The sequence below is a fragment of the Stegodyphus dumicola genome, chromosome 3, assembly GCF_044657685.1.
Source record: "Stegodyphus dumicola isolate Sdum_Otavi_A_Nest chromosome 3, ASM4465768v1".
NCBI classification, from domain to species: Eukaryota; Metazoa; Arthropoda; class Arachnida; order Araneae; family Eresidae; genus Stegodyphus; species Stegodyphus dumicola.
The window spans coordinates 250,816,357-250,836,663 of record NC_140770.1 but is presented as its reverse complement, the minus strand read 5'-3'; the positions used below and the strand labels follow the sequence as shown (position 1 = coordinate 250,836,663).

Here is a 20,307-nt window from a genome sequence, read left to right as displayed (position 1 = left end):
TGCCACTTTATTTTCTTTTTCTTTTACTATAACCCATTGTAAAAACTAAAAAACCTATGTTTTATAATTTCATTTATTTATTTATTTATTTATTTCTAAGAAATAGAGACAGGACTCAGAATTTGTGCTTAAGATAGCAGTCTATGCACAGAGTATAAACAGTTATCTATAACTGCCAAAATCAAAAGGGAGGAAAGTAAAATTTAAAAATTTCATTAGAAGTTGAATATATCTGCAGAATATAAAGATAAATGAGAGTACAATATTGTTTTAGATAAATTTGAATCCAAAACTGCACATGGAAAAATCATAAAAAATTTTCATAAATGTGAGCTGTAAAATATTTGACTTATAATATTTCTAATTTTATGTACAGAGTTTATAAAATAGAAATTAACTATAATGTTGAAGGAATTTGAAGGAAAATCAGAATAACACAATGATATTACAATTGTTACTGCAATTTTTATCACACTCATTTTCAACAATGAGACTACTTTTATGAGGGATATCTTCCCGTTATATATACAGTGGCTCCCAAAAGTGTTCGTACACTTATGATTTTCATTGAAATAGGGCTCTATCCATTAATTAAAAGTAAACTTTCTGAATGAGATTTTAATAATAAGATTTATAATCTATTCGTAACAAAATTACATGAAATATTTTTAAAGTTTCGCTATATTAAAATATAGCGAAACTTTATTTTTAAGAAATCAATAATCAAAAAATGACAAACATTTTATCTCACAAAAGACTTCGTACACTTCAAAAAAATCTTGACATATTAGTAAATATTTTCATTTTTCGTTAAATTAATATTTAGTACAATATCCTTTAGCATTCACAACAGCTTTTAAATGTCTGGGAACAGATTTTAATAGTTTTTTTGTAATTTCTGTATCAATGTTCATCCATTCTTCCATCGTGACTGTTTTGAGTTCGCTTTTCGTTTTCATGTCGTGTTTTCATACTTCAGGTCTTTGTAAATGTGTTGTATGGGATTTAAATCTGGCGGCTGAGGTGGTGTTTTCAAAACCTGTGGACAATTATAGAGACACCACAGGCGAATTTTGAGAACCATATGCTTAGGATCGTTATCATGATTAAAAATAAAGTTGTTTCCAATACCCAAATTTTGGGTGAGAATTTTAAATTGTCTAGAATAGAATATTTAAATAAAGAGAATGATTCATTATGCCATCAATAAATACCAAATTACCTAGTCCTGATGCTGCTATGCACCCTCACACAAGAACACCTCTACCGCCAAGCTTAACTGTTCCAACTAACTTCTTAGAATGAAGTTCCTCATTTTTTCCTTCTCCATACAGTTATTCGACCATCGGAACCAAAAATATTAAATTTGTTTTTGTCAGAAAATAGGACATTATTCCAGTACATTTCGGGTGTATTTATCAATTATTTTGTGAATGAAAACCTAAGCTTTCTGTTTTTCTCACTAACAAAAAATTTTTTATAGGCAGAAAGCCCATGTAATACAGCTTCTCTGAGAACTCATTGAACAGTTTCAGGTGAAACTGAAGTAGAAAACTTTTCATTAAATTCTGCAGAAACTTTTACGGCACTTAAACATGGGTTTCTCACAAATTTTCTAATAATAAATCTCTCATCACGTTTAGTTAACTTTCTTGATCGATCTTTTCTTACCTTGTTTTCAATCCGATTTTCTTCTTTAAAGCGTTTTATCACATACTGCACTCTAGAATAGGATAAATTAGCTAATTTAGCGATATTTTGAATTGATTTACCACTACTAAGGTAAAAAATTATCAATTTTAGAATATCTTCAAGAGTGGAATCTTTCAAACTGTTTCTATATTTTGAATTTATATATTTCATATCGGAGTATGCACGCTCGCAGATATATGTACTTCCGAACATTGATACAATTTGAAGTCCAAAATCTCTCAATTTTGGATATTTCTCTTTATCTAAAAATTTGAATGTTTCTATTCCAGTTACTCCACGAGATGTAAAAAATGGGTCAGCCTGCAGGTCGCATAATTCTATTTGATATTTAAGATCAACGGAGTTGATATCAATATTAATTGGATCACAAAATAAATCAATAGACTGTTTAAGATCATCAAATTGAGAAAATCTTTCATTGAAATCTGTAATTAGCATATCCAGTTTGGGTAGAAATATTTTTAAATTCGCTTCTATATTACATTTCTTCATAGATCTCTTTGCAAGATTGAAAATGAAATAAATTATTTTGCTCCAAATTAAACCTTAACAATTTTAATTTGTTTCTAAATCCAGTAACATATTTATAAAGGCAACACACATTTTGATCTTGTACTTGCAAGGGTTTATTCAAAATATTTAAATAATTTGTAATGTTCGTTGTCAAAGCAAGTGAATAAATAAAATTTTTATCAACTAAATTTGCTGTTAAATTTTCATCAACGGCAATTTCTGTGAGAAAAAGATGAACTTCTTTTCAAAGTGTAAAGAATCTCCTCAAGCACTTTCCAGCACTTAACTAATGAACGTTACTATTAAAAGCATATCGCCATACTCAGTTCCCAATTCGTTCAAAAATGTTTTAAATTTTTGGTGTGTAAGAGAACGATTTCCGATGCGAATTAAATTAGTAATTTTGCAAACCTTGTCCATTATGTCTTTTAGTTGTAGGGATAAACCACATAATGCCTTCTGATGGATAGTACAGTGTAACATATGACGTGTTATTCCTTCGTTTTGCAAAAGTCCCGCGAGCCCAGTATTTTTGCCCGTCATAGCTCTAGCACCGTCGGTTACAATAGCAGTTCACTTGTCAAATCTGCCATACTGCTCTACTGAACATTTTGTTTGTAAATATCTTCAACTTTTGTTGTTCCGTGTAATGATTGTAATTTTAAAAGTTCTTCTGAATAATTATAGTTTTCATTTACAGTTCTTATAAAGATAAGCATTTGACTTGTATCGGAAATGTCTGTGCTTTTATCCAATGCTACCGAAAAATAGCAGCAACTATTGATTAAGTTTTCTAATTTATTAGTGACATGCATGCTAATTTCGTTTACACGTCGCCTTACAGTTTGGTGTGAGAATGATACTGTTTGAAATTTTCTTATTGTTTCGTTGTCATTAAATGTTTAAGCCATTTTTAATAAATTCTTCATTTTTTAATGAATTCTCCATCCAAAAAGGGCTTTTTTTGCCTTTACTATTTCTAAACAATCTTCAAACAATGCAGCTACAGATACTTCTTGAAATTTTGGTTCTTGATTAAAATAAATCGTTTGATGATCCAGCTGCTTTTTCATTTTTTCACTAGTGGTATTTTCATGTCTCACGTGTATGAATGATACTTTCTTTCATGCATGAAAAGATAATGGCGCTTCAAGTTATATTCTTTACACACAGCTATGATTTGTAAGCATTCCAAACACTGTGGTTTACTATTCTTGTTCAGAATAAATAAATAATCTATCTCCTAGCGATCTTGAAATTCTCGATTTTTGAGGTCTATTTTTCTTTTATTAGTAGGTTCACTAATTATTTTATTCACTAATTATTTTAATTAATAAAAAAATATGAAATTAAGTTAATAATATTATAACACAGTCACCCCTCAACAAATTCTAGAGAAGACTGCACTTGCACGATTGCATGAATCAACCAAATAGCGCAGGGTAGTGTGCGCATGACGTGCGCCAACCATAGATAAACAACAACCAACCACAAATATAATATGTGGTGCCAACGTTGAGCCAACCATCATCAGGTGTTAAACGGATTGCTGCTGTATTCAGCCATTTTAAGTGAAGTTACGCAAACTAAATAGTACCTACTTTAAATTCAAATTAGATTTAAATTTTTAAATAGTAAAATAATTTTAATATTAATATTAATAATAATAATTTAGTAACTTAAATTTATTCATAGTAAAATCTACTCGCGGGCCGTAAAAATAATTTGGCGGGCCGTATAGGGCCTGTGGGCAGCCAGTTGGACAGCCCTGATCTGCAGCATTAAAAAGATTCATTTCTTTCAAATGTCACTGAAAAATAAACAATGGATCTAAGGCTATGTGCTGTCTAGAGAAAAATACTCTTATACAATTATTAGAAAAAGTTATGAAAAGCATGGTTTTACTATTTCTACATGTAAAATAAGTGACATAATTAATATAGAAGGAAACAAATGTTAAAGTTTACATGTAACTGGGGAAAAGGGAAAAAATTCATATCCCACATGTACATACAACTCTTATTAAATCTAAAGTTGCATCTCATGTTTTAAAGGAAAATCCAGCACCCCAAAGAGCTGTCGCAAAATCTTTAAATATCCCTGTGGGAACTGTGAACAAAATCAAAATAAAAAAAAACATGATGTTCATCATTTAACGCCAAAACATGTTTCTCAGCATGAGACTGTGTGCAGGTTGCGGTATAAAAATTATTTGGCAGGTGAAAAAGAGAAATATGTAGTTACTGTTGATGAGGCTTGGGTATACTTAACTGATTGTAATAGAAAAAGATCGATTTACTACCAAAAAAGAGGAGAAAAGATTTAATATGTTGGTTCCAAGAAAACAAGGAAAGTTTTCTAAAGGTTTTACCTTTATTATTAGATTCTCTAACCATGGAAAACTTAAAATAAAGAAAGTAGAAAGAATGTAAAAATTAATTCGGATTACTATCAGAAATATGTTTTAACACCTATTTTTAAGAAAGAAATTCCATCTCTTTATCCAAACTATGTTAATTTCCACCAGGATAAGGCTCCAAGCCATACCTCTAAATCTACTGCTCTATTTTCTGGGAAAAAACAAACAAACAAACAAAAAAGAGAAATGAAACAGGAATTGAAGCTATTCCCTTTAAATGCATCACACCCAAATCCTTTGATGTGTCTTTTATAGATTACAGTGCATTTGGACTTTTAAAACAAGCTCGTTATAAGAGGCATCCCAAAACATTGAGGAATTTTGGAAGATTCTGAAGAAGGAGTGGAATAAAAAAATCTTGATGTTTTAAGAAAATTACTTATTTTGGAAATCAAGATGCAGTATGATAGTTCAACAAAGGGGCTATCAGACTGAATATATTAGAAAATTTTCTAAGGTTTGTTTATATACTATAAATCTTTGCAAAAATGTGTGAATACTCTCTGAATATATGTATATATATACATGAAAAAGTCATTACTTGAAATTATCACATAAAATGAGTGACCAAAGTAAAAAAAAAAAAAAAAATGGAAGGGATATCTAGAAAGACATCAAATGATGCTGTTAGAAGTGGGAAAATGTTAAAAAAAGTGTAAAGACTATAATGAGAAATAGTAGAACAAGATTTTATCTTACTTAAATCTCTAAATCTTTTCACTCAACAGCGAGAAAAATAAAATAAATAAACAAAAAATATAGTCGATAAGAAAAGCTACATAGCTTGGCACTGGATTTGAAAGAAATAATTAATTTAAATAAAAATAATACAAAGATGTGAAAGCTTTCAGATTTTGTATTTTGCCCAAAGGGACATTTTCTTTTCATTTGCACACGCATACACATTTTGAGAGCAGTTGGGCTAACACCTTTTTGAGCTAAAGTTATTTAAAAACAGCATATCTTTTTTTTTTTTTTTCTGTACAGTGTTGCCATTGCTTGGTTTGAAATTGTTGAGTTTGTTGATCAAAAATTCGTTAAAGTTTTACTAAATATGAAATAGATTATAAACAAATTACAAATTTGGACTTCCAGGTGCCCCTATTCGAGTACTAGGTACTTTTGTTTTTTCAGAATGTGAGAAACATACATACATTCATGCAGATTCTTTCTTATTTAATTTCTTTAAATGTAATACTTGGTGGAAAAAATTTGAAAAGTGATATAACCCTTTTAGTGATTCAACACAAAATGCCGTTTTGAGACTAAAGGGCCATTCATCCCTACTGGGTTTTATCTGAGCTAATGGAGTCAGTTCCATGTGTCGACTAGCTCCACTATGCCTGCAGTTCAGATTTTTCAACTTGCTGCCCTATGGAAAAAAACTGGTTTGGGAGATGGGCTATCAGTTGTCTCCATTAGCTCAGATAAACTCCAGTGGGAACGGTCCTTAATAGCTGTTCTGGGCTAAAGGCCTTTGGACTAAAAATGCAAAAAATAAGACTCTAAGCATAAGTTGAACAAACTACCAAAAATAATTTATAAAGTACTGGGAAGAGTTATATCTATTCTTATTTATGCACTGACCCCTTAACTTTATGTATTTTTTCCTTACTGATGTTATCAAAGACTTTTAAACCTTGAGTGTATGTATCACTCATCACTGATAAGCTGCTCCATCATTTTGCATCAGTTACTGTTGTGTATGCTTTGGTGGTCTAGCCATGCAAGAAAATCAAGAATATGTGGCTAGAAAATCGAGAACTATTTTCATTTAAAAAATTTATTTTGGTCATTTTTATGGGTCGTTTATATATATAATGTTCATATTTAATTAGCCAATAAGGGCTATTAATCTTTAAGCAGGATTTTGCATTATTTTCACTTTCCATTCAAGTCAGCCATTCAAAAAAAAAAAAAAAAAAAAAAAAAAAAAAAAAAAAAAAAAGACAGATATTATTCATTCATATTTAATGTCTATTATTAATTAAAAAACCTATTTAATAATAATAGATGCATATCTTAAAAATAGTATGTTTTTACTTTTTATTCTGATTGATTTAAATAAAAATATATTTAATTGATAATATATTTAATTAAAAATGTTAAATATTTTAATAGAACTAGTTCACATATTTTTTCACTATCTAAATATACTGAAGATATATAACATTCCTATATTAAGCATATTAATCTAACATCCTATAAAATATTTTGCTATTCCACCTGTGCCATATTTTTGATAATCTGTACTGATAAATCATATTAAACTTCAAAAGAGCCATTTAGACAATTATTACAATCTGAATCATTTCAGATTTTGTTCATTATTGCTCTCTTTGAGGTGGGGGGGGTCTTTTTTTTAAAATCAGAGTATTTATTTCTGATAAAGACTGGATGCGGAGTCTACAGTAAGATTGCACGATGTACCGTAATACTTAAACAGATCCTTTGGAAAACTTCAATTGCTCATTTCTTCAGTCTTTCTTCGTAGCCTCTTTTAAAGTTTACAGTTTTTATTTGGGGGGGGGGTGTTAGTTAATATGGTAAGGCATTACCAGTTAACCCATGTTATATTGCTGGTGCCTCCCATATTTTTAGCTACTTGTATCAAAGTGTTTAAGTGAGATGTCCATATTTTAATAGTAAGTTTACTGCTTATAATTAACCAGAATGCATTCAAACAATGGGTAACATATAGAATTTACTACAGATTGCATCATTTTGGTCTTAAGCAACTGTTTTCATGTATACTTTCTAGTTTCTCATTTCAGTGAGTATGATGTTATATAATGACAAATGCTTATTTATCATTTAAAATTACTAGTTTATCAGTTTGGGAACTCTGAATGAGCATCATGACCAAAATTATTAATATTGGCAGGCATGTGGAGATATATATTAGAAAAAATGGCAAAACTTGTCTTTAAGAAAATTGTGGTATTTTCAACCCTTGAAATAATATCAAATAATTTATTTCTTTTACCAATTGAGATTTAAAAATAGTTTGATTACTATTTAATTATTTTGAGAGAGTAGCATAAAGAAAATGGACCATTCTATTTAAATGCGTGTATAATATTCAGCATTCATTATATAACTCAGTTTATGATAAATTATTTTAAAATGTGTAATGCTGAGAAAAGTGAATCAGTGCATTTTTTTTATTTCAAGTTTTGTTTGGAATATTAATTCGAGATGCAGAATTAAATAACATAAGTTACAAGATAAAATTTTAATGTGATACTAGATAAAATGATACATGATGCAAGATAAAATTTTAGTTCGCTACAAGATAAAATTTTAATTTCCTATTCAAAATGTTCTAATTTTTGTTTCATAATATTAGAAACTGACATAAAAAAGGTTTATGTCAATCAAATCATCGATTTAAAGGTAACAAGTGCAAAAATTGAAAAAAATAGGGTTTTGCTTTATAAATATTTTAAGGCTTGACACATGATACACATGTTATGAGCTCTGTGAAGTAGGGTGAAAATTATTATGTTTTTCGATCCTGCTTTCTCCCTCTTCTCAAAAAAAAAAAAAAAAAAAAAAAAAAAAAAAAAAAGCTCTTTTTTAATTGTTTATTTAGTTAATTACCTATGTATAAATTATAGTTAAATAGAGATTCATATTTTTTAGCCTTCTTTTAATTCCATAGAGTAAAAAGTGCTTTCAGATGAAGAAAGAGTGAATAAAATAATACAAATAAAATGCGGAAAAATATTACTAACTGCAATTTCAGTGAAATTTGAGCCTAGCATTGTCAAAATATCATGACATAGTATTGTAATATTATAATAAATGGTATTTTAAATTTTTTGATGCAAAATTCTGTTACTGTTGCATATCTTCGTTACTTTCTAATGCATATCTCTATCACTGTGTACGTTATTAGTCCTGCTTTCAGAAATTCTCTCCACTGAAAATTTAACATTCTTCAGCTTTATGCTTTTTGACTAAGAAGTGATTGTTTTTTACTATTCATTTGCTTTTTTATCTTTGTATATAGGCTTCTCTTTGCATTAATGGTTTTAAACAGCTTAATTTTCTAATGTTTTACAACTTTTTAGCTGATAAAAATGCCTTCAATTTTGAGATGCATATGTGTGAAATTAGCATATTAAGGGCAGAAAGGCCAAAACATAGCTTTAGTTTTTCTTCAAATTTTAGAAGAAATATTTTTAAAAGTTCATTAGATTATAACTGCAATACTTTGAAAACTGTTCTCCAAAAATCTTTGCAAAAAATTAGAGACTAAAAGCTCAAATTATAGTAATGTATAAAATATTGAAAGAAATTTTCATTATGCTTATCAGATATTTTTAACTGTATTAAAAGTTCAAAACCTGAAACAAGGCTACTAAATTTGAAGTTCTTTTCTTAGTTAAAAGTGAGTATGTGTATTTGTTAAAAGTTAAAAATGTCAACAAAAAGATCAGAAGTTATTGTCAAAGTTTAAATAAAATACTCTTCAGGCCATTAAAATTGCAGTACCACAAAGGGAGCATTTTAACAGATATGTGTGACATGATGCAGACATCATAATAAGATATGCAGGTAATTTAGCAATGCTGTAGATGTATACATCATAAGCATCGATAACTTAGAAGGAATGTTAATGAGGAGAACTGAAAGTGAGTTTATTAAATGGGAATCATTGCTTATTGCTTGTGGGAAAGGGGTAAGATGCTTTGTGTAAAAAAAAGGAAACTTAAAATCAACACATTCAGATTTATGGCGAGTAAATTATAGTGTACTGTAATGCAGTTTATTTAACTATAAAACTGCTGTTCATGCTGATGTAAGTTTGACTAATATCATCAGCTGTAGAATTGATTGAGTCCGGAAGGGATGGATGTAAAAATATGTAGAACATAATAATCCTGACAATGCCTTAGAGGACAAATATTTTGAGGAACAGCCCTTACAGATTCTCCAGTGATATCATGTATTCTAGGTCAGAAATTAGAGCATATGGCAATGCAAGAAGTATTTACACAGTTGATACCACATCTTTAGTATCACAGACTGTTTGCAATACATAGGCATTTGTGACTGCAGTGGTGCACTGGATGATCACAATATTATGAATTGTATTGATAATATCTTTTTATATGAATTCTGCTTCTAATATGTAACATCATGAGGGCTTATGTAATGATAATGGGGGAACTTGGTGGAATCTTGCATTATGCATTGTTATGGTGGCCCAGCATCTGGAGTATGAATATAAATCTCAGTCATGTTTATTGGGCATATCAGGTACACTAGTGAGCCAGCATTTCATCATATAGGTGTAGAGCTTTAATCCCCATCTGTCATATCTTCGAGGCATTTATGAAGTCATCTGTCAACATGATAGTGTGTGACTGCATGATATGCACTTTTTTTTCTTTTCTTTTTAATGCCTTGGCAGGTTTATTCTGTATTTTTTTTTTCACTGATTGAACATATCTAGTTCCTGACTTCATGGATAAATAACATAGCAACGATTACCAGTGGCAGGGCTGTGGACTCAGAATCATGGATTCGGAATCGGAGTCGGGCAGATTTTGGGGTAAAAGGGGTCGGAGCTGGAGTCGCTAAAAACAGGTCAACTTCAACTCCAGTTTTTGTTGGACAGTTTGAATTGAAATGAAATTTAAATGAATTGAAAAAATTAATGACAAGCAGAGTTATTATTTTTATTTATGGACTATATACATTAATAAATATTTATTTTCTATTTTATTGACATATTAATAAATAAATATAAGTTAGGAGGAGGGATGTGATATTTGCCACTAGTGATTAAACTGCTGTTCATGCTGATGTAAGTTTGACTAATATCATCAGCTGTAGAATTGATTGAGTCCGGAAGGGATGGATGTTATTTAGTTAGAAATCTCACTGGTAAATTTAAGTAAGCAGCAAGAACTCCCAAAATTGATGCCATTCTTAGGAAGTGAGCAGGAAAAGGAGCAATTATTGATCAAGCAACATGATAAGGAAGTACATATTTGATGATAAAGAGTTTGTTAGAATTAAGAACTTTTTTTAAAAGATGTAGATAACCCTAATGTTTCACTAACAGAAAGACAGTGGAATGATCTTGCAGAATTGGAAACTCTTCTTTCTACATCGTATATAGCCACAAAAAAGCTGCAATCTGAAGAATTGACAGGAGGCGAGAATGGAAGAATGTGATATTTGTTCTTTCTGAAATGGAGGGTTTATTGCAGAAGGAATCATTTCTTCAATGAAGAAAAGAGAAACTAGTTTGCTAGACAGTGAGATCTTGCTGGGTTCAATATATGTAGATCCAAAGCACTGAATTTTCTTGGATGACAGACAAATTAAAAAGGCAAAAAAAAGCCATCCATGAACTTTCATAAAGAATGAAATTATTCTCAGAACAATTAGAGAATTCGAATCAGGACAGTCAAACTGCAGACATTGCATTTGAGTCTCTATCATCCTCTTCCAGTGATGGATTAGATTTTGAGAAATGTTTTTGGATGATATTGAAAAGGCTAAGGCAAAGCGAATGAAAATAAAGAACCAAGAGCCTTTAGATATAAAAATGAAAAAATAAAAACAAGATTTCTACACGACCTTTGAAGAAATAGGAAAATATGATTGCGTTTGCAAGACACCTCTGTTAGAACTTTTATAACTTTTAGAACAAATCGCATGTATGGCCCTCCAACAAAGAATGTCTTGCTGAAGCTGTATTCTTTTTTAGAAATAACTAATTAATATAAATAATTTGCTATGCCATCATTTTTTTCTGTAGCATCTATTACTTCTTTTATATTAAAAAAAATAAGCTGTAACTCACGTGTATATGTATACATATATATATGAAGGAGTCAGAATTTTTAAAATTCCAGGAGTCGGAGTCGGTCATTTTCCCTATTGACTCTACAGCCCTGTCATATGATCTACAATACTCTGATCCATCCAGAATCTATTCCACTCTGTGCCTAGCTACGTAGCAAGAGTTATTTTTGCACATAGTAGTTACATGCAATATTGATTTTTGTATGCTCTGTGCATTAAAACTACCCAAAATTAGAATCACTTCACCCTTAAATTATAATGAAATTTTAAAATAAATATGGTTTATTAGTATTTGCTTTTCAGGGTTTTGCAGTTTAAATGGCCAGCAGTTTTGCATAGTATATTAATAAAAATTAAGTGAAAAAGTTTAAATTTATATTTTATCTTCATTCAAATCAGAATTATCATTTCTTTTGTCCGCAACCTTAACCAATCATTGTCCCAGTCTTATTAAGAATATTTAATATAATTTTAAAATCTATGCTACGCTTGTTATTTCCTTTTGATCTATATTTTACATAGCTGCCAACTCTTCCAATTTTCCATCATGTCTTTCAGTAGATTGCTAAATTTCCTGTTTTTAAATTTTTACCCATTGCAAGGAAAATGTTTCTTAGCAATAAATGGAACTAAGTGGGCAAATTCCATTCCTTCATCTCCAGTGATTTTCAGCATAGTTTTTTGTGTTAAATTTTGATTTGAATTGTCTTAATCAGCTATAGATATTTATAGAACTTTTCATGAAGTTTCACCTTATGCTTAACAGTTAATATTTGTATTTTAGTTTTACATTAACAAAATGGCACATTACTAAGTTTACCCACGATTAATTTTATCTTCATCTTATTTATTTAATAATATTTTGATAAATAAAAGCTTTTTTTCTGTATTCAGGATTTTCTCTCTATAAAAGTTTAAGAATATTATAAAATGAAATTAACCATAGAACATAAGATTTGTAATATATAACGAAATATATTTTACACTAAAATCACATTATAAATAATTTAATAATCTGAATATAAAGTGAATTTAAGCCAACATGAAATTGAAATTGTGTCACCATACAGTACGAAAACTTCCTGGAAACTCGCGGTTTTCTCTTGAGAACCTTCTAATTTTTTTCATATTTCAAGGTTGGCAAAGAGATTTTACATTTAGGATGCTGTGAAATTAGGCTAAAATGCAACCTTACTTTACCATAAATTTGAAATTAAGATCTATCCAGTTTTATATGGAACAAACACATGTGCCCCTTTTTCAAAAGTAAGAGTTCTGCATTATGTGCCTCTTTTTCAAGAGTAAGAGTTCTGCATTTCTAAATGTATATGTGAAAGCAAAACATAACAGTGCAAATGTAAAATTAGGCATTGTTTTGCATAGTTTTGTTTTTACACTGGTGTATTTCTTTTCTTGCCTAGTCTTATATTTATACTGATGTATTTCTTATCCACATAAAACTAGACATCTGTTTCTGTAATATTTAAGGTTTTTTTTTTTTTTTTTTTTTTTTTTTTTAAGGTGGGTGGGGGAATTTGATAAAATTATAATTCTATTGAATACATTCTTGACACCAGCACTTAAATATGGCAAGTATAATGTTTTAAATACACTCTTAACTAATTTATTCAAAGGATTTTGTCTTATTTCATGTGAAATCAAGAGGAGATTTAAGAGCATCATTAATATCATTCTGTTTTACAAAATACATGCACTCAAAAGGAAAACAGATTTGATTTTTGTACCATTTGTGATTACTTTTAAAATGCCAGTTTTAGCAATGTTCATGTTCTTTTATTTTGTTTGTCAAGAGGATACTATGTGTGTATTTAAAAATATGTTTCATTTTATATTATTTTTCTAATTTTAGGTACATGATTCTCAAAAATTGATTCATTCCAATAAAGAATTTAAAGAAATGTTATCAAAAATGAAAATTCTTGAAGAAGATTTAAAAGCTAAAAAAGAAGCTAATGAGAAAATGTTGTCAAAAATGAAAGTTCTTGAAGAAAATTTAGAAACTGAAAAAGAAACTATTGAGAAAATGCAGTCAAAAATAAAAATTCTTGAAAAAGATTTAGAAGCTGAAAAAGAAACTAATGAGAAAATGCTGTCAAAAATAAAAATTCTTGAAAAAGATTTAGAATCTAAAAAGGAACTTATTCTGGTTAATGAGAAAATGATGTCAAAAATAAAAATTCTCGAAGAAGAGCTAGGATCTAAAGAAGAACTTCTTCTAGTTAATGAGAAACTGATGTCAAAGATAAAGACTCTTGAAGAAGAATTGGAATCTAAAAAAGAATTTGTTCTATCTAATGAGAAAATGCTGTCAGAAATGAAAATTCTTGAAAAAGAATTAGATGCTAAAAAAGAAATCATTATATCTAATGAAAAAACTGTGAGTGAGATTCATTTCTAAGTTCATATCAATCAAAAATGTGTGTTATTAAAAGTTAGTATGCTCATATTTGTAATTATTAAAAGTAATTGAAGTACTAACTTTTTTTTTTTTCAAATTCTTTTTTATATAAATGTTTGTGTGTTGACCTTTGCTTAGAAATTTTTTTGTGAAATTATATAATTATAATTATTTTTCTATTAAACTTTTTTTAGATATCACATTTACAGACTACTGTAGACGAAAATGAGATAATATTGGGCCGATTAAGGTATGAGAATATTGAAATGAAAGACAAAATTGAAGCTGAAAAAGATAGTGTTAAAATTTGTTTGGAATGTGAAGCATTAACAGAACAGGTATTTACTTTTAAGACTAGCAATCTCACAGGACATATATTAAATTTTATATTACTACTAGATGACCTGGCAAATTTTGTTTTTGCCATATAAATTATTTCTAGGGAATATTTTGGTAGGAAAATATAACTAACTTATTTAAGTGTGTGAGGATGTAGTATATGAGTGAAAGAGCCATGTAGCGCTATGAATGATGACGGAATATAAAAATAACAAAACACCAAACATTTATTTTTAATTTATTGTAATTTATTAAAATTATATATATCACTAATTATAACAATATTACTAAAAACAATATCAATCCCTTAATGCAATAGAGTGTACAATATTTTTTTGTTAGCCCATCTTTAGCTAACACAAACTAAAATGGATGGTTTGCCCACTCCAGAGCATGATACGTATAATTGTCCGTGTGAAAAACATGGTGTGCTCAAATCTAAGCCACAAACAGACATCGTTTGGCCTTGAGACTTATTGGTAGTCATTGCAAATGCCAATCTAATTGGAAATTGAAGACGTTTAAATTGAATTGGCACATCTGTGGGTATAATGGGGATTTGTGGTAGTAATATATTTTCACCTCGGAACTTGGCATTTAAAATGCTGGCTTCCAACCTTCAGTTGTAAATTGTGCTGTGGCATACCTGGCAAATCCAGTGAGTTCAAAAACTCTGTTGGATAATTCACAGCTTCGTTGGCATCGCAAACTGTATCAATTGTTTTTTTTGTATCGCCTTTAGGGGGCGCTGCTTTTTTTCTGAGAAAAGAAAGTTAGTTAGTTCTGTTTGCGACGTAGTAGATAATGAGCCATCGATGAAATCCAGGATGCTTTGTAAATAAAATTATTTTTGTAGATTGCTGAAGTATTGGATTCAATTAGATTTAAGATGAAACTGGATGCATAAAATAACTGCCAGATTTCTGCTCAATCGTTAATTCACAAGATGCTCTCATTGACCAGATATTTTCCGATGTACACACACAATACATTAATCATGAGTGGCTGCCAGAAAGAGCAATTTTAGTAGCAAAAAATGTGACGTCAACGATTTGAATCTCAAGATACAACAGTTGTTGCCAGGGGACTTGGTCTCATACAAATTTATTGATATAAAAAAACATTATATTTTATATCATTATACATTATATTTTATATATATAATATTATACATTATATATTATATATTTTATATATATATTATTATACATTATATTTTATATAGTCATTATACATTATATTTTATATCATACTGACTTCCCTAAGAGAGCTATAGCTCTCTTAAGGAAGTCAGTATGATATAAAATATAATGTTTTTTTATATCAATAAATTTGTATGAGACCAAGTCCCCTGGCAACAACTGTTGTATCTTGAGATTCAAATCGTTGACGTCACATTTTTTTGCTACTAAAATTGCTCTTTCTGCCAGCCACTCATGATTAATGTATTGTGTGTGTACATCGGAAAATATCTGGTCAATGAGAGCATCTTGTGAATTAACGATTGTGCAGAAATCGGTCGGTTATTTTATGCATCCAGTTTCATCTATAGTAACTTTTCCATCGCCGATATCTAACATTTGTTTTGAGAATGTTTCAGCGGGTGGATTTTGAAGCATTTGAACGTACATATTTACTTTTAACATTATGTCACAGTGACGATGATTTTAAGCAAGCATTGATTGTGTACATTGAATGTGGAATGACAGGAAGTGTTTGTCTGAAATCACCTGAAAGGAGTAACAGAATGCCGCCAAATAGTTTGTCGTTGTTTTTTATGTCTTTTGTGGCGTTCCGACAGATACTTCAACTTCTATTCATGAGATGGCGCCACGTGTAAAATCCAGTTCTTAATCGGAGCAGCAAAGCGACGTCATTACTCACTCAGACTTCTTGTCAGACAAGTGTACGCGATGCTAGCATGAACTGTGTTCCGAGCTCTGCGTTGATCTCTGCAATGTAATTTAAATTGTAATTTAGTACTTAATATATTCTTTTGTTATAGGAGATTGTCTACTCTTATTTTCTTTAATTATATCATGCATTAAACATGCGACCACCAAAAGTGGTGACCTTTTTGACTGAGCACGCTACTGACAATGGATTTTCAACGACCCTAAGCCACATGTATCCAAGGCATTCTGAAGAACTGACTGAAAATAACAACGAATATGGACATTAAATGTATGCTACAACGTACCCCTTCAATTATTTCTAGAAGTATTGATATATATTGTGTTTTTTTCAAAGTCGTGCATATCATCGCAAGGAGTTTCAGCAAATCATCAATGTGATCTGTTCCGTTTCGCTGACTTTGCCAGTCGTGAAATAATTCTTCGATCATTCAACTTTTGTGACAAATGTGATACAATAGTAATTTTTGATAAATGTGCTACATCAGTAATTTTTCTGCAACGTGCTACGGCAAAATTCTTCCCTCAACGTTCGAAAGTGGTGAATTTTTTTCCCATGTGCTACGGGAGTGATTTCCTTTTTCCTTCGAAAGTGCCTTAGCAGTGTGAAGTGGTGATTTTGTGTGTGCGCAATACAAAATGAAAGCATCATTTTTTTTCTCAAATAGGGGTTTCTTTTCAAATGCATTTCGGTAAAATATTATTTGTGTGTGTAATTGCTGACCCTGTCTTATTTGTGTGTGTATCGTTACATAAATTTTTTCTGCATGGTTAAAATATTTATTGTTATAATGGCAAAATATCAATAGTGTATCCTCTTGCTACAGTATTTGTGCTGTTAAGTGTTTATTAATTAAAGGGAAAATTATCTATCAGTATGCACGACGATATTCCACCAGAGCCACAAATCACACGCGTTGCGGTGAAGCCACCGCCTTTCTGGAAAAATAATCCTTCATTGTGGTTCGCTCAGATCGAAGCACAATTTTCTATTGCTCGCATTAGTGAGAATTCTACAAAATTCAACCATGTAGTTGCAGCAGTTGAGTCTGATATTCTGAATTCAGTGCATGACTTAATTCTCAAACCACCTGATTGCGATAAATACTCCAAACTGAAACAGCGGCTCATTGAAATCTATTCAGAAAGTGAATCTTCAAAAATACTTACATAATCATACCTTATTACAAGGACTTGAACTTGGAGATCAGCGACCTTCATACTTGCTGTCACGAATGCGTGATCTGGCAGGAAGCCATTTTAGTGACGACTTGTTGAAGTCACTATGGCTTTCGCGTCTCCCTAATAACATACAAATAATTCTTGCTGCTTCCAATGAAGATCTAACCCATTTAGCAGCAACTTGTTACTCCAGCTTATGTCAGTGCTGCTAATGCTGCACCTTCCAGTTCATCCCTCGAACAACAAGTGGCTGAATTGACCAAAAAAGTATCTGAACTCTCTATAAGTCTTCATGCTTCATGGAGATACAATCGATCAAATCAGGGCCCACGTAATAAATTTCGTGGCCGAAGCAGGAGTCGATCTTGTCACAATACTCGAACGCAGTACAAAGAACCCACAAGTGGCATATGTTTTTATCATATGAATTTTGGCGCTCAAGCTCGCAGGTGTGCCCCTCCATGCACTTTTGAACAAGCGGGAAACTAAATGGGCGGTCTTCTGCTGGCCAACAGAATGTCCGCCACATCGACAGAATAGTACTGCCTGATCGTTCAACTCAGTTATGTTTTCTAGTAGATACTGGAGCTGACATATCAGTGCTTCCGAGAACTAAAACAAATGCTCACCAACTTAATAAACTTGTACTGTATGCAGCCAATGGTACCCAAATTGCAACCTACGGCACCAAACTATTGAAACTTGATTTAAACTTGCGCCGGACTTTCAACTGGCCTTTTGTTATTGCGGATGTAACTCAATTATTGGTGTCGACTTCTTGACACATTTCCACCTTCTAGTGGATGTCAAGAATAATTGCTTAATTGATGCTACAACTCAGCTGACATCACAGGGACAAGCTTCTCACATATCGAACATACCTACCAACATAAGTGTTGTATCGGGCAGCACACGGTTTCATCGGTTATTAGCAGAATTCCCTGACATTTTAAACCCATCCAAATCAGGGCAGCATACTCATCAGCCAGAAGTGTATCATCACATTGAAAACATGGCCCACCTGTATTTTCCAAGCCTCATCGTCTTTCTCCAGAGATGCTAAAAGCTGCTCGCAAAGAATTTGAATTCATGCTAGCACAGGGATCCATTCGCCCATCTAAAAGTCCATGGGCCAGTCCACTTCACATGGTTAAAAAGTCTAATGGTGACTGGCGGCCTTGTGGAGATTATCGTCGACTTAGTGCCGTCACAGTCCCTGACAGATATCCAGTCCCACATATCCAAGACTGTACCCATATTTTTCATGGAACAAACATATTTTCTACCCTCGATCTTGCCAGAGCATATCATCAGATCCCAGTGCATGCTGAAGATGTACCCAAGACCGCAGTGACTACACCATTTGGTCTCTTTGAGTACTTATATATGCCATTTGGCCTTCGCAATGCTGGCCAAACATTTTAGCGTTTCATACACCAAGTACTGTCTGGCCTCGATTTCTGCATCCCATATTTTGATGATATCCTGGTTGCATCTACAGATGCGGAAGAACATTTTCAACATCTGCGTCAGATTTTCACTCGCCTTAAAGATCATGGATTAAAACTAAATCCATCCAAATGTGTACTTGGTCAACCCTCAGTTTTTTTTCTTGGATGTCTTATCACCCAGAATGGAGTCAAACCTTTACCGGAAAGAGTCAAAGCAATTAACGACCTACCTCAGCCCCAAACCATCTCTGAACTGAAGCGTTTTCTAGCAATGTTAAATTTCTACCGACGCTTTCTGTCAAATGCCGCAAAAACACAAGCCTGCCTACATGAGTTTCTGAAGAATAGGGAAAAAAAAAAAAAAAAAAAAAAAAAAAAAAAAAAAAAACGATCAACGAGCTGTCCCTTGGACTGAATCTGCATCTGCAGCATTCGTGCAATGCAAACACGATTTGGCAAATGCAGCCACACTTTCTTATCACTCGCCTAGTGATCAGCTCTCTATACTGGTAGATGCATCTGACACGGCCATAGGAGCAGTGCTTCAAGCCCATACCACTAAAGGACTTTCTCCAATGGCATTCTTCTCCAGAAAACTTACTACTGCAGAAAGGAAATACAGCACATATGACAGGGATAGCTACTTGCTGTGTACTGTGCTGTTAAATACTTCCGGCACAACTTGGAAGGACACGACTTCATCATTTTCACCGATCATTAACCTTCGCTTTAAGAAAAAACTCTGACTCATGTTCTCCTCGTCAGCTTCGACATCTGGATTTCATCGCCCAGTTTAGTACAGATATCAGATATGTCTCTGGTACTGATAATTGTGTCGCTGATGCCTTGTCTCGGGTAAACAATATCAACCTCACTACCCCAGATTTCTCTGAAATTGCAAAAGCTCAATTGCATGATGAGGAACTCGAGAACCTAATCTCAAATCCACAAACCTCCCTTCAGTTACAACCGCTGCACATTTATCCAACGCTTAAAATTTACTGTGACATAAAGAACAATAGAATACGTCCCTATATTCCAGTCAATTTTAGACGTGAAGTGTTTAATGCCTTGCACAATTTGGCACATCCTGGAATCCGTGCCAGCAAAAAGCTGATCGCAGACAGATTTGTCTGGCCAGCGATGAATCAAGACATCACAGAATGGACTCGTTCATGTATTAGATGTCAACGGTGTAAAGTATCCCGTCACACTCACAGCCCCATTCAACAACTTAACCTTCCAGCAAGACGCTTTGATCATGTGCACTTGGACTTGGTTGGCCCATTGCCTCCTTCAAATGGTTACACTTACCTCCTCACTTGTATTGATCGGTACAGAAGATGGCCTGAAGCCATTCCTATTGAAAATATATCCGCTGAAACTGTAGCTCGAGCATTCATCTCCCAGTGGCTTTCAAGATTTGGCATGCCTACCACCATCACTACTGACCAAGGCCGACAATTTCAATGTCACTTGTTCGCATCCCTCACCTCTCTTCTTGGCATTCGGCATATTCGCACAACACCA

General features: G+C 31.9%; 1 protein-coding gene across 11 annotated transcripts in view; it reads left to right on the top strand.

Moving 5' to 3' along the window:
- The window catches only part of LOC118191969 (uncharacterized), a 205,433-nt gene that overhangs the window by 101,510 nt on the left and 83,616 nt on the right, over window positions 1–20,307 (top strand). For all 11 annotated transcript variants that reach the window (XR_015040438.1, XM_085814032.1, XM_085814029.1 and 8 more), the window contains 2 exons: window positions 13,344–13,871; window positions 14,087–14,230. Coding sequence is in view for 10 of the 11 variants with exons in the window: in XM_085814032.1 (XP_085670158.1) it covers window positions 13,344–13,871; window positions 14,087–14,230 (672 nt within the window). In the remaining variant the exon portion in view is untranslated. The remainder of the gene's footprint in view (window positions 1–13,343; window positions 13,872–14,086; window positions 14,231–20,307) is intronic.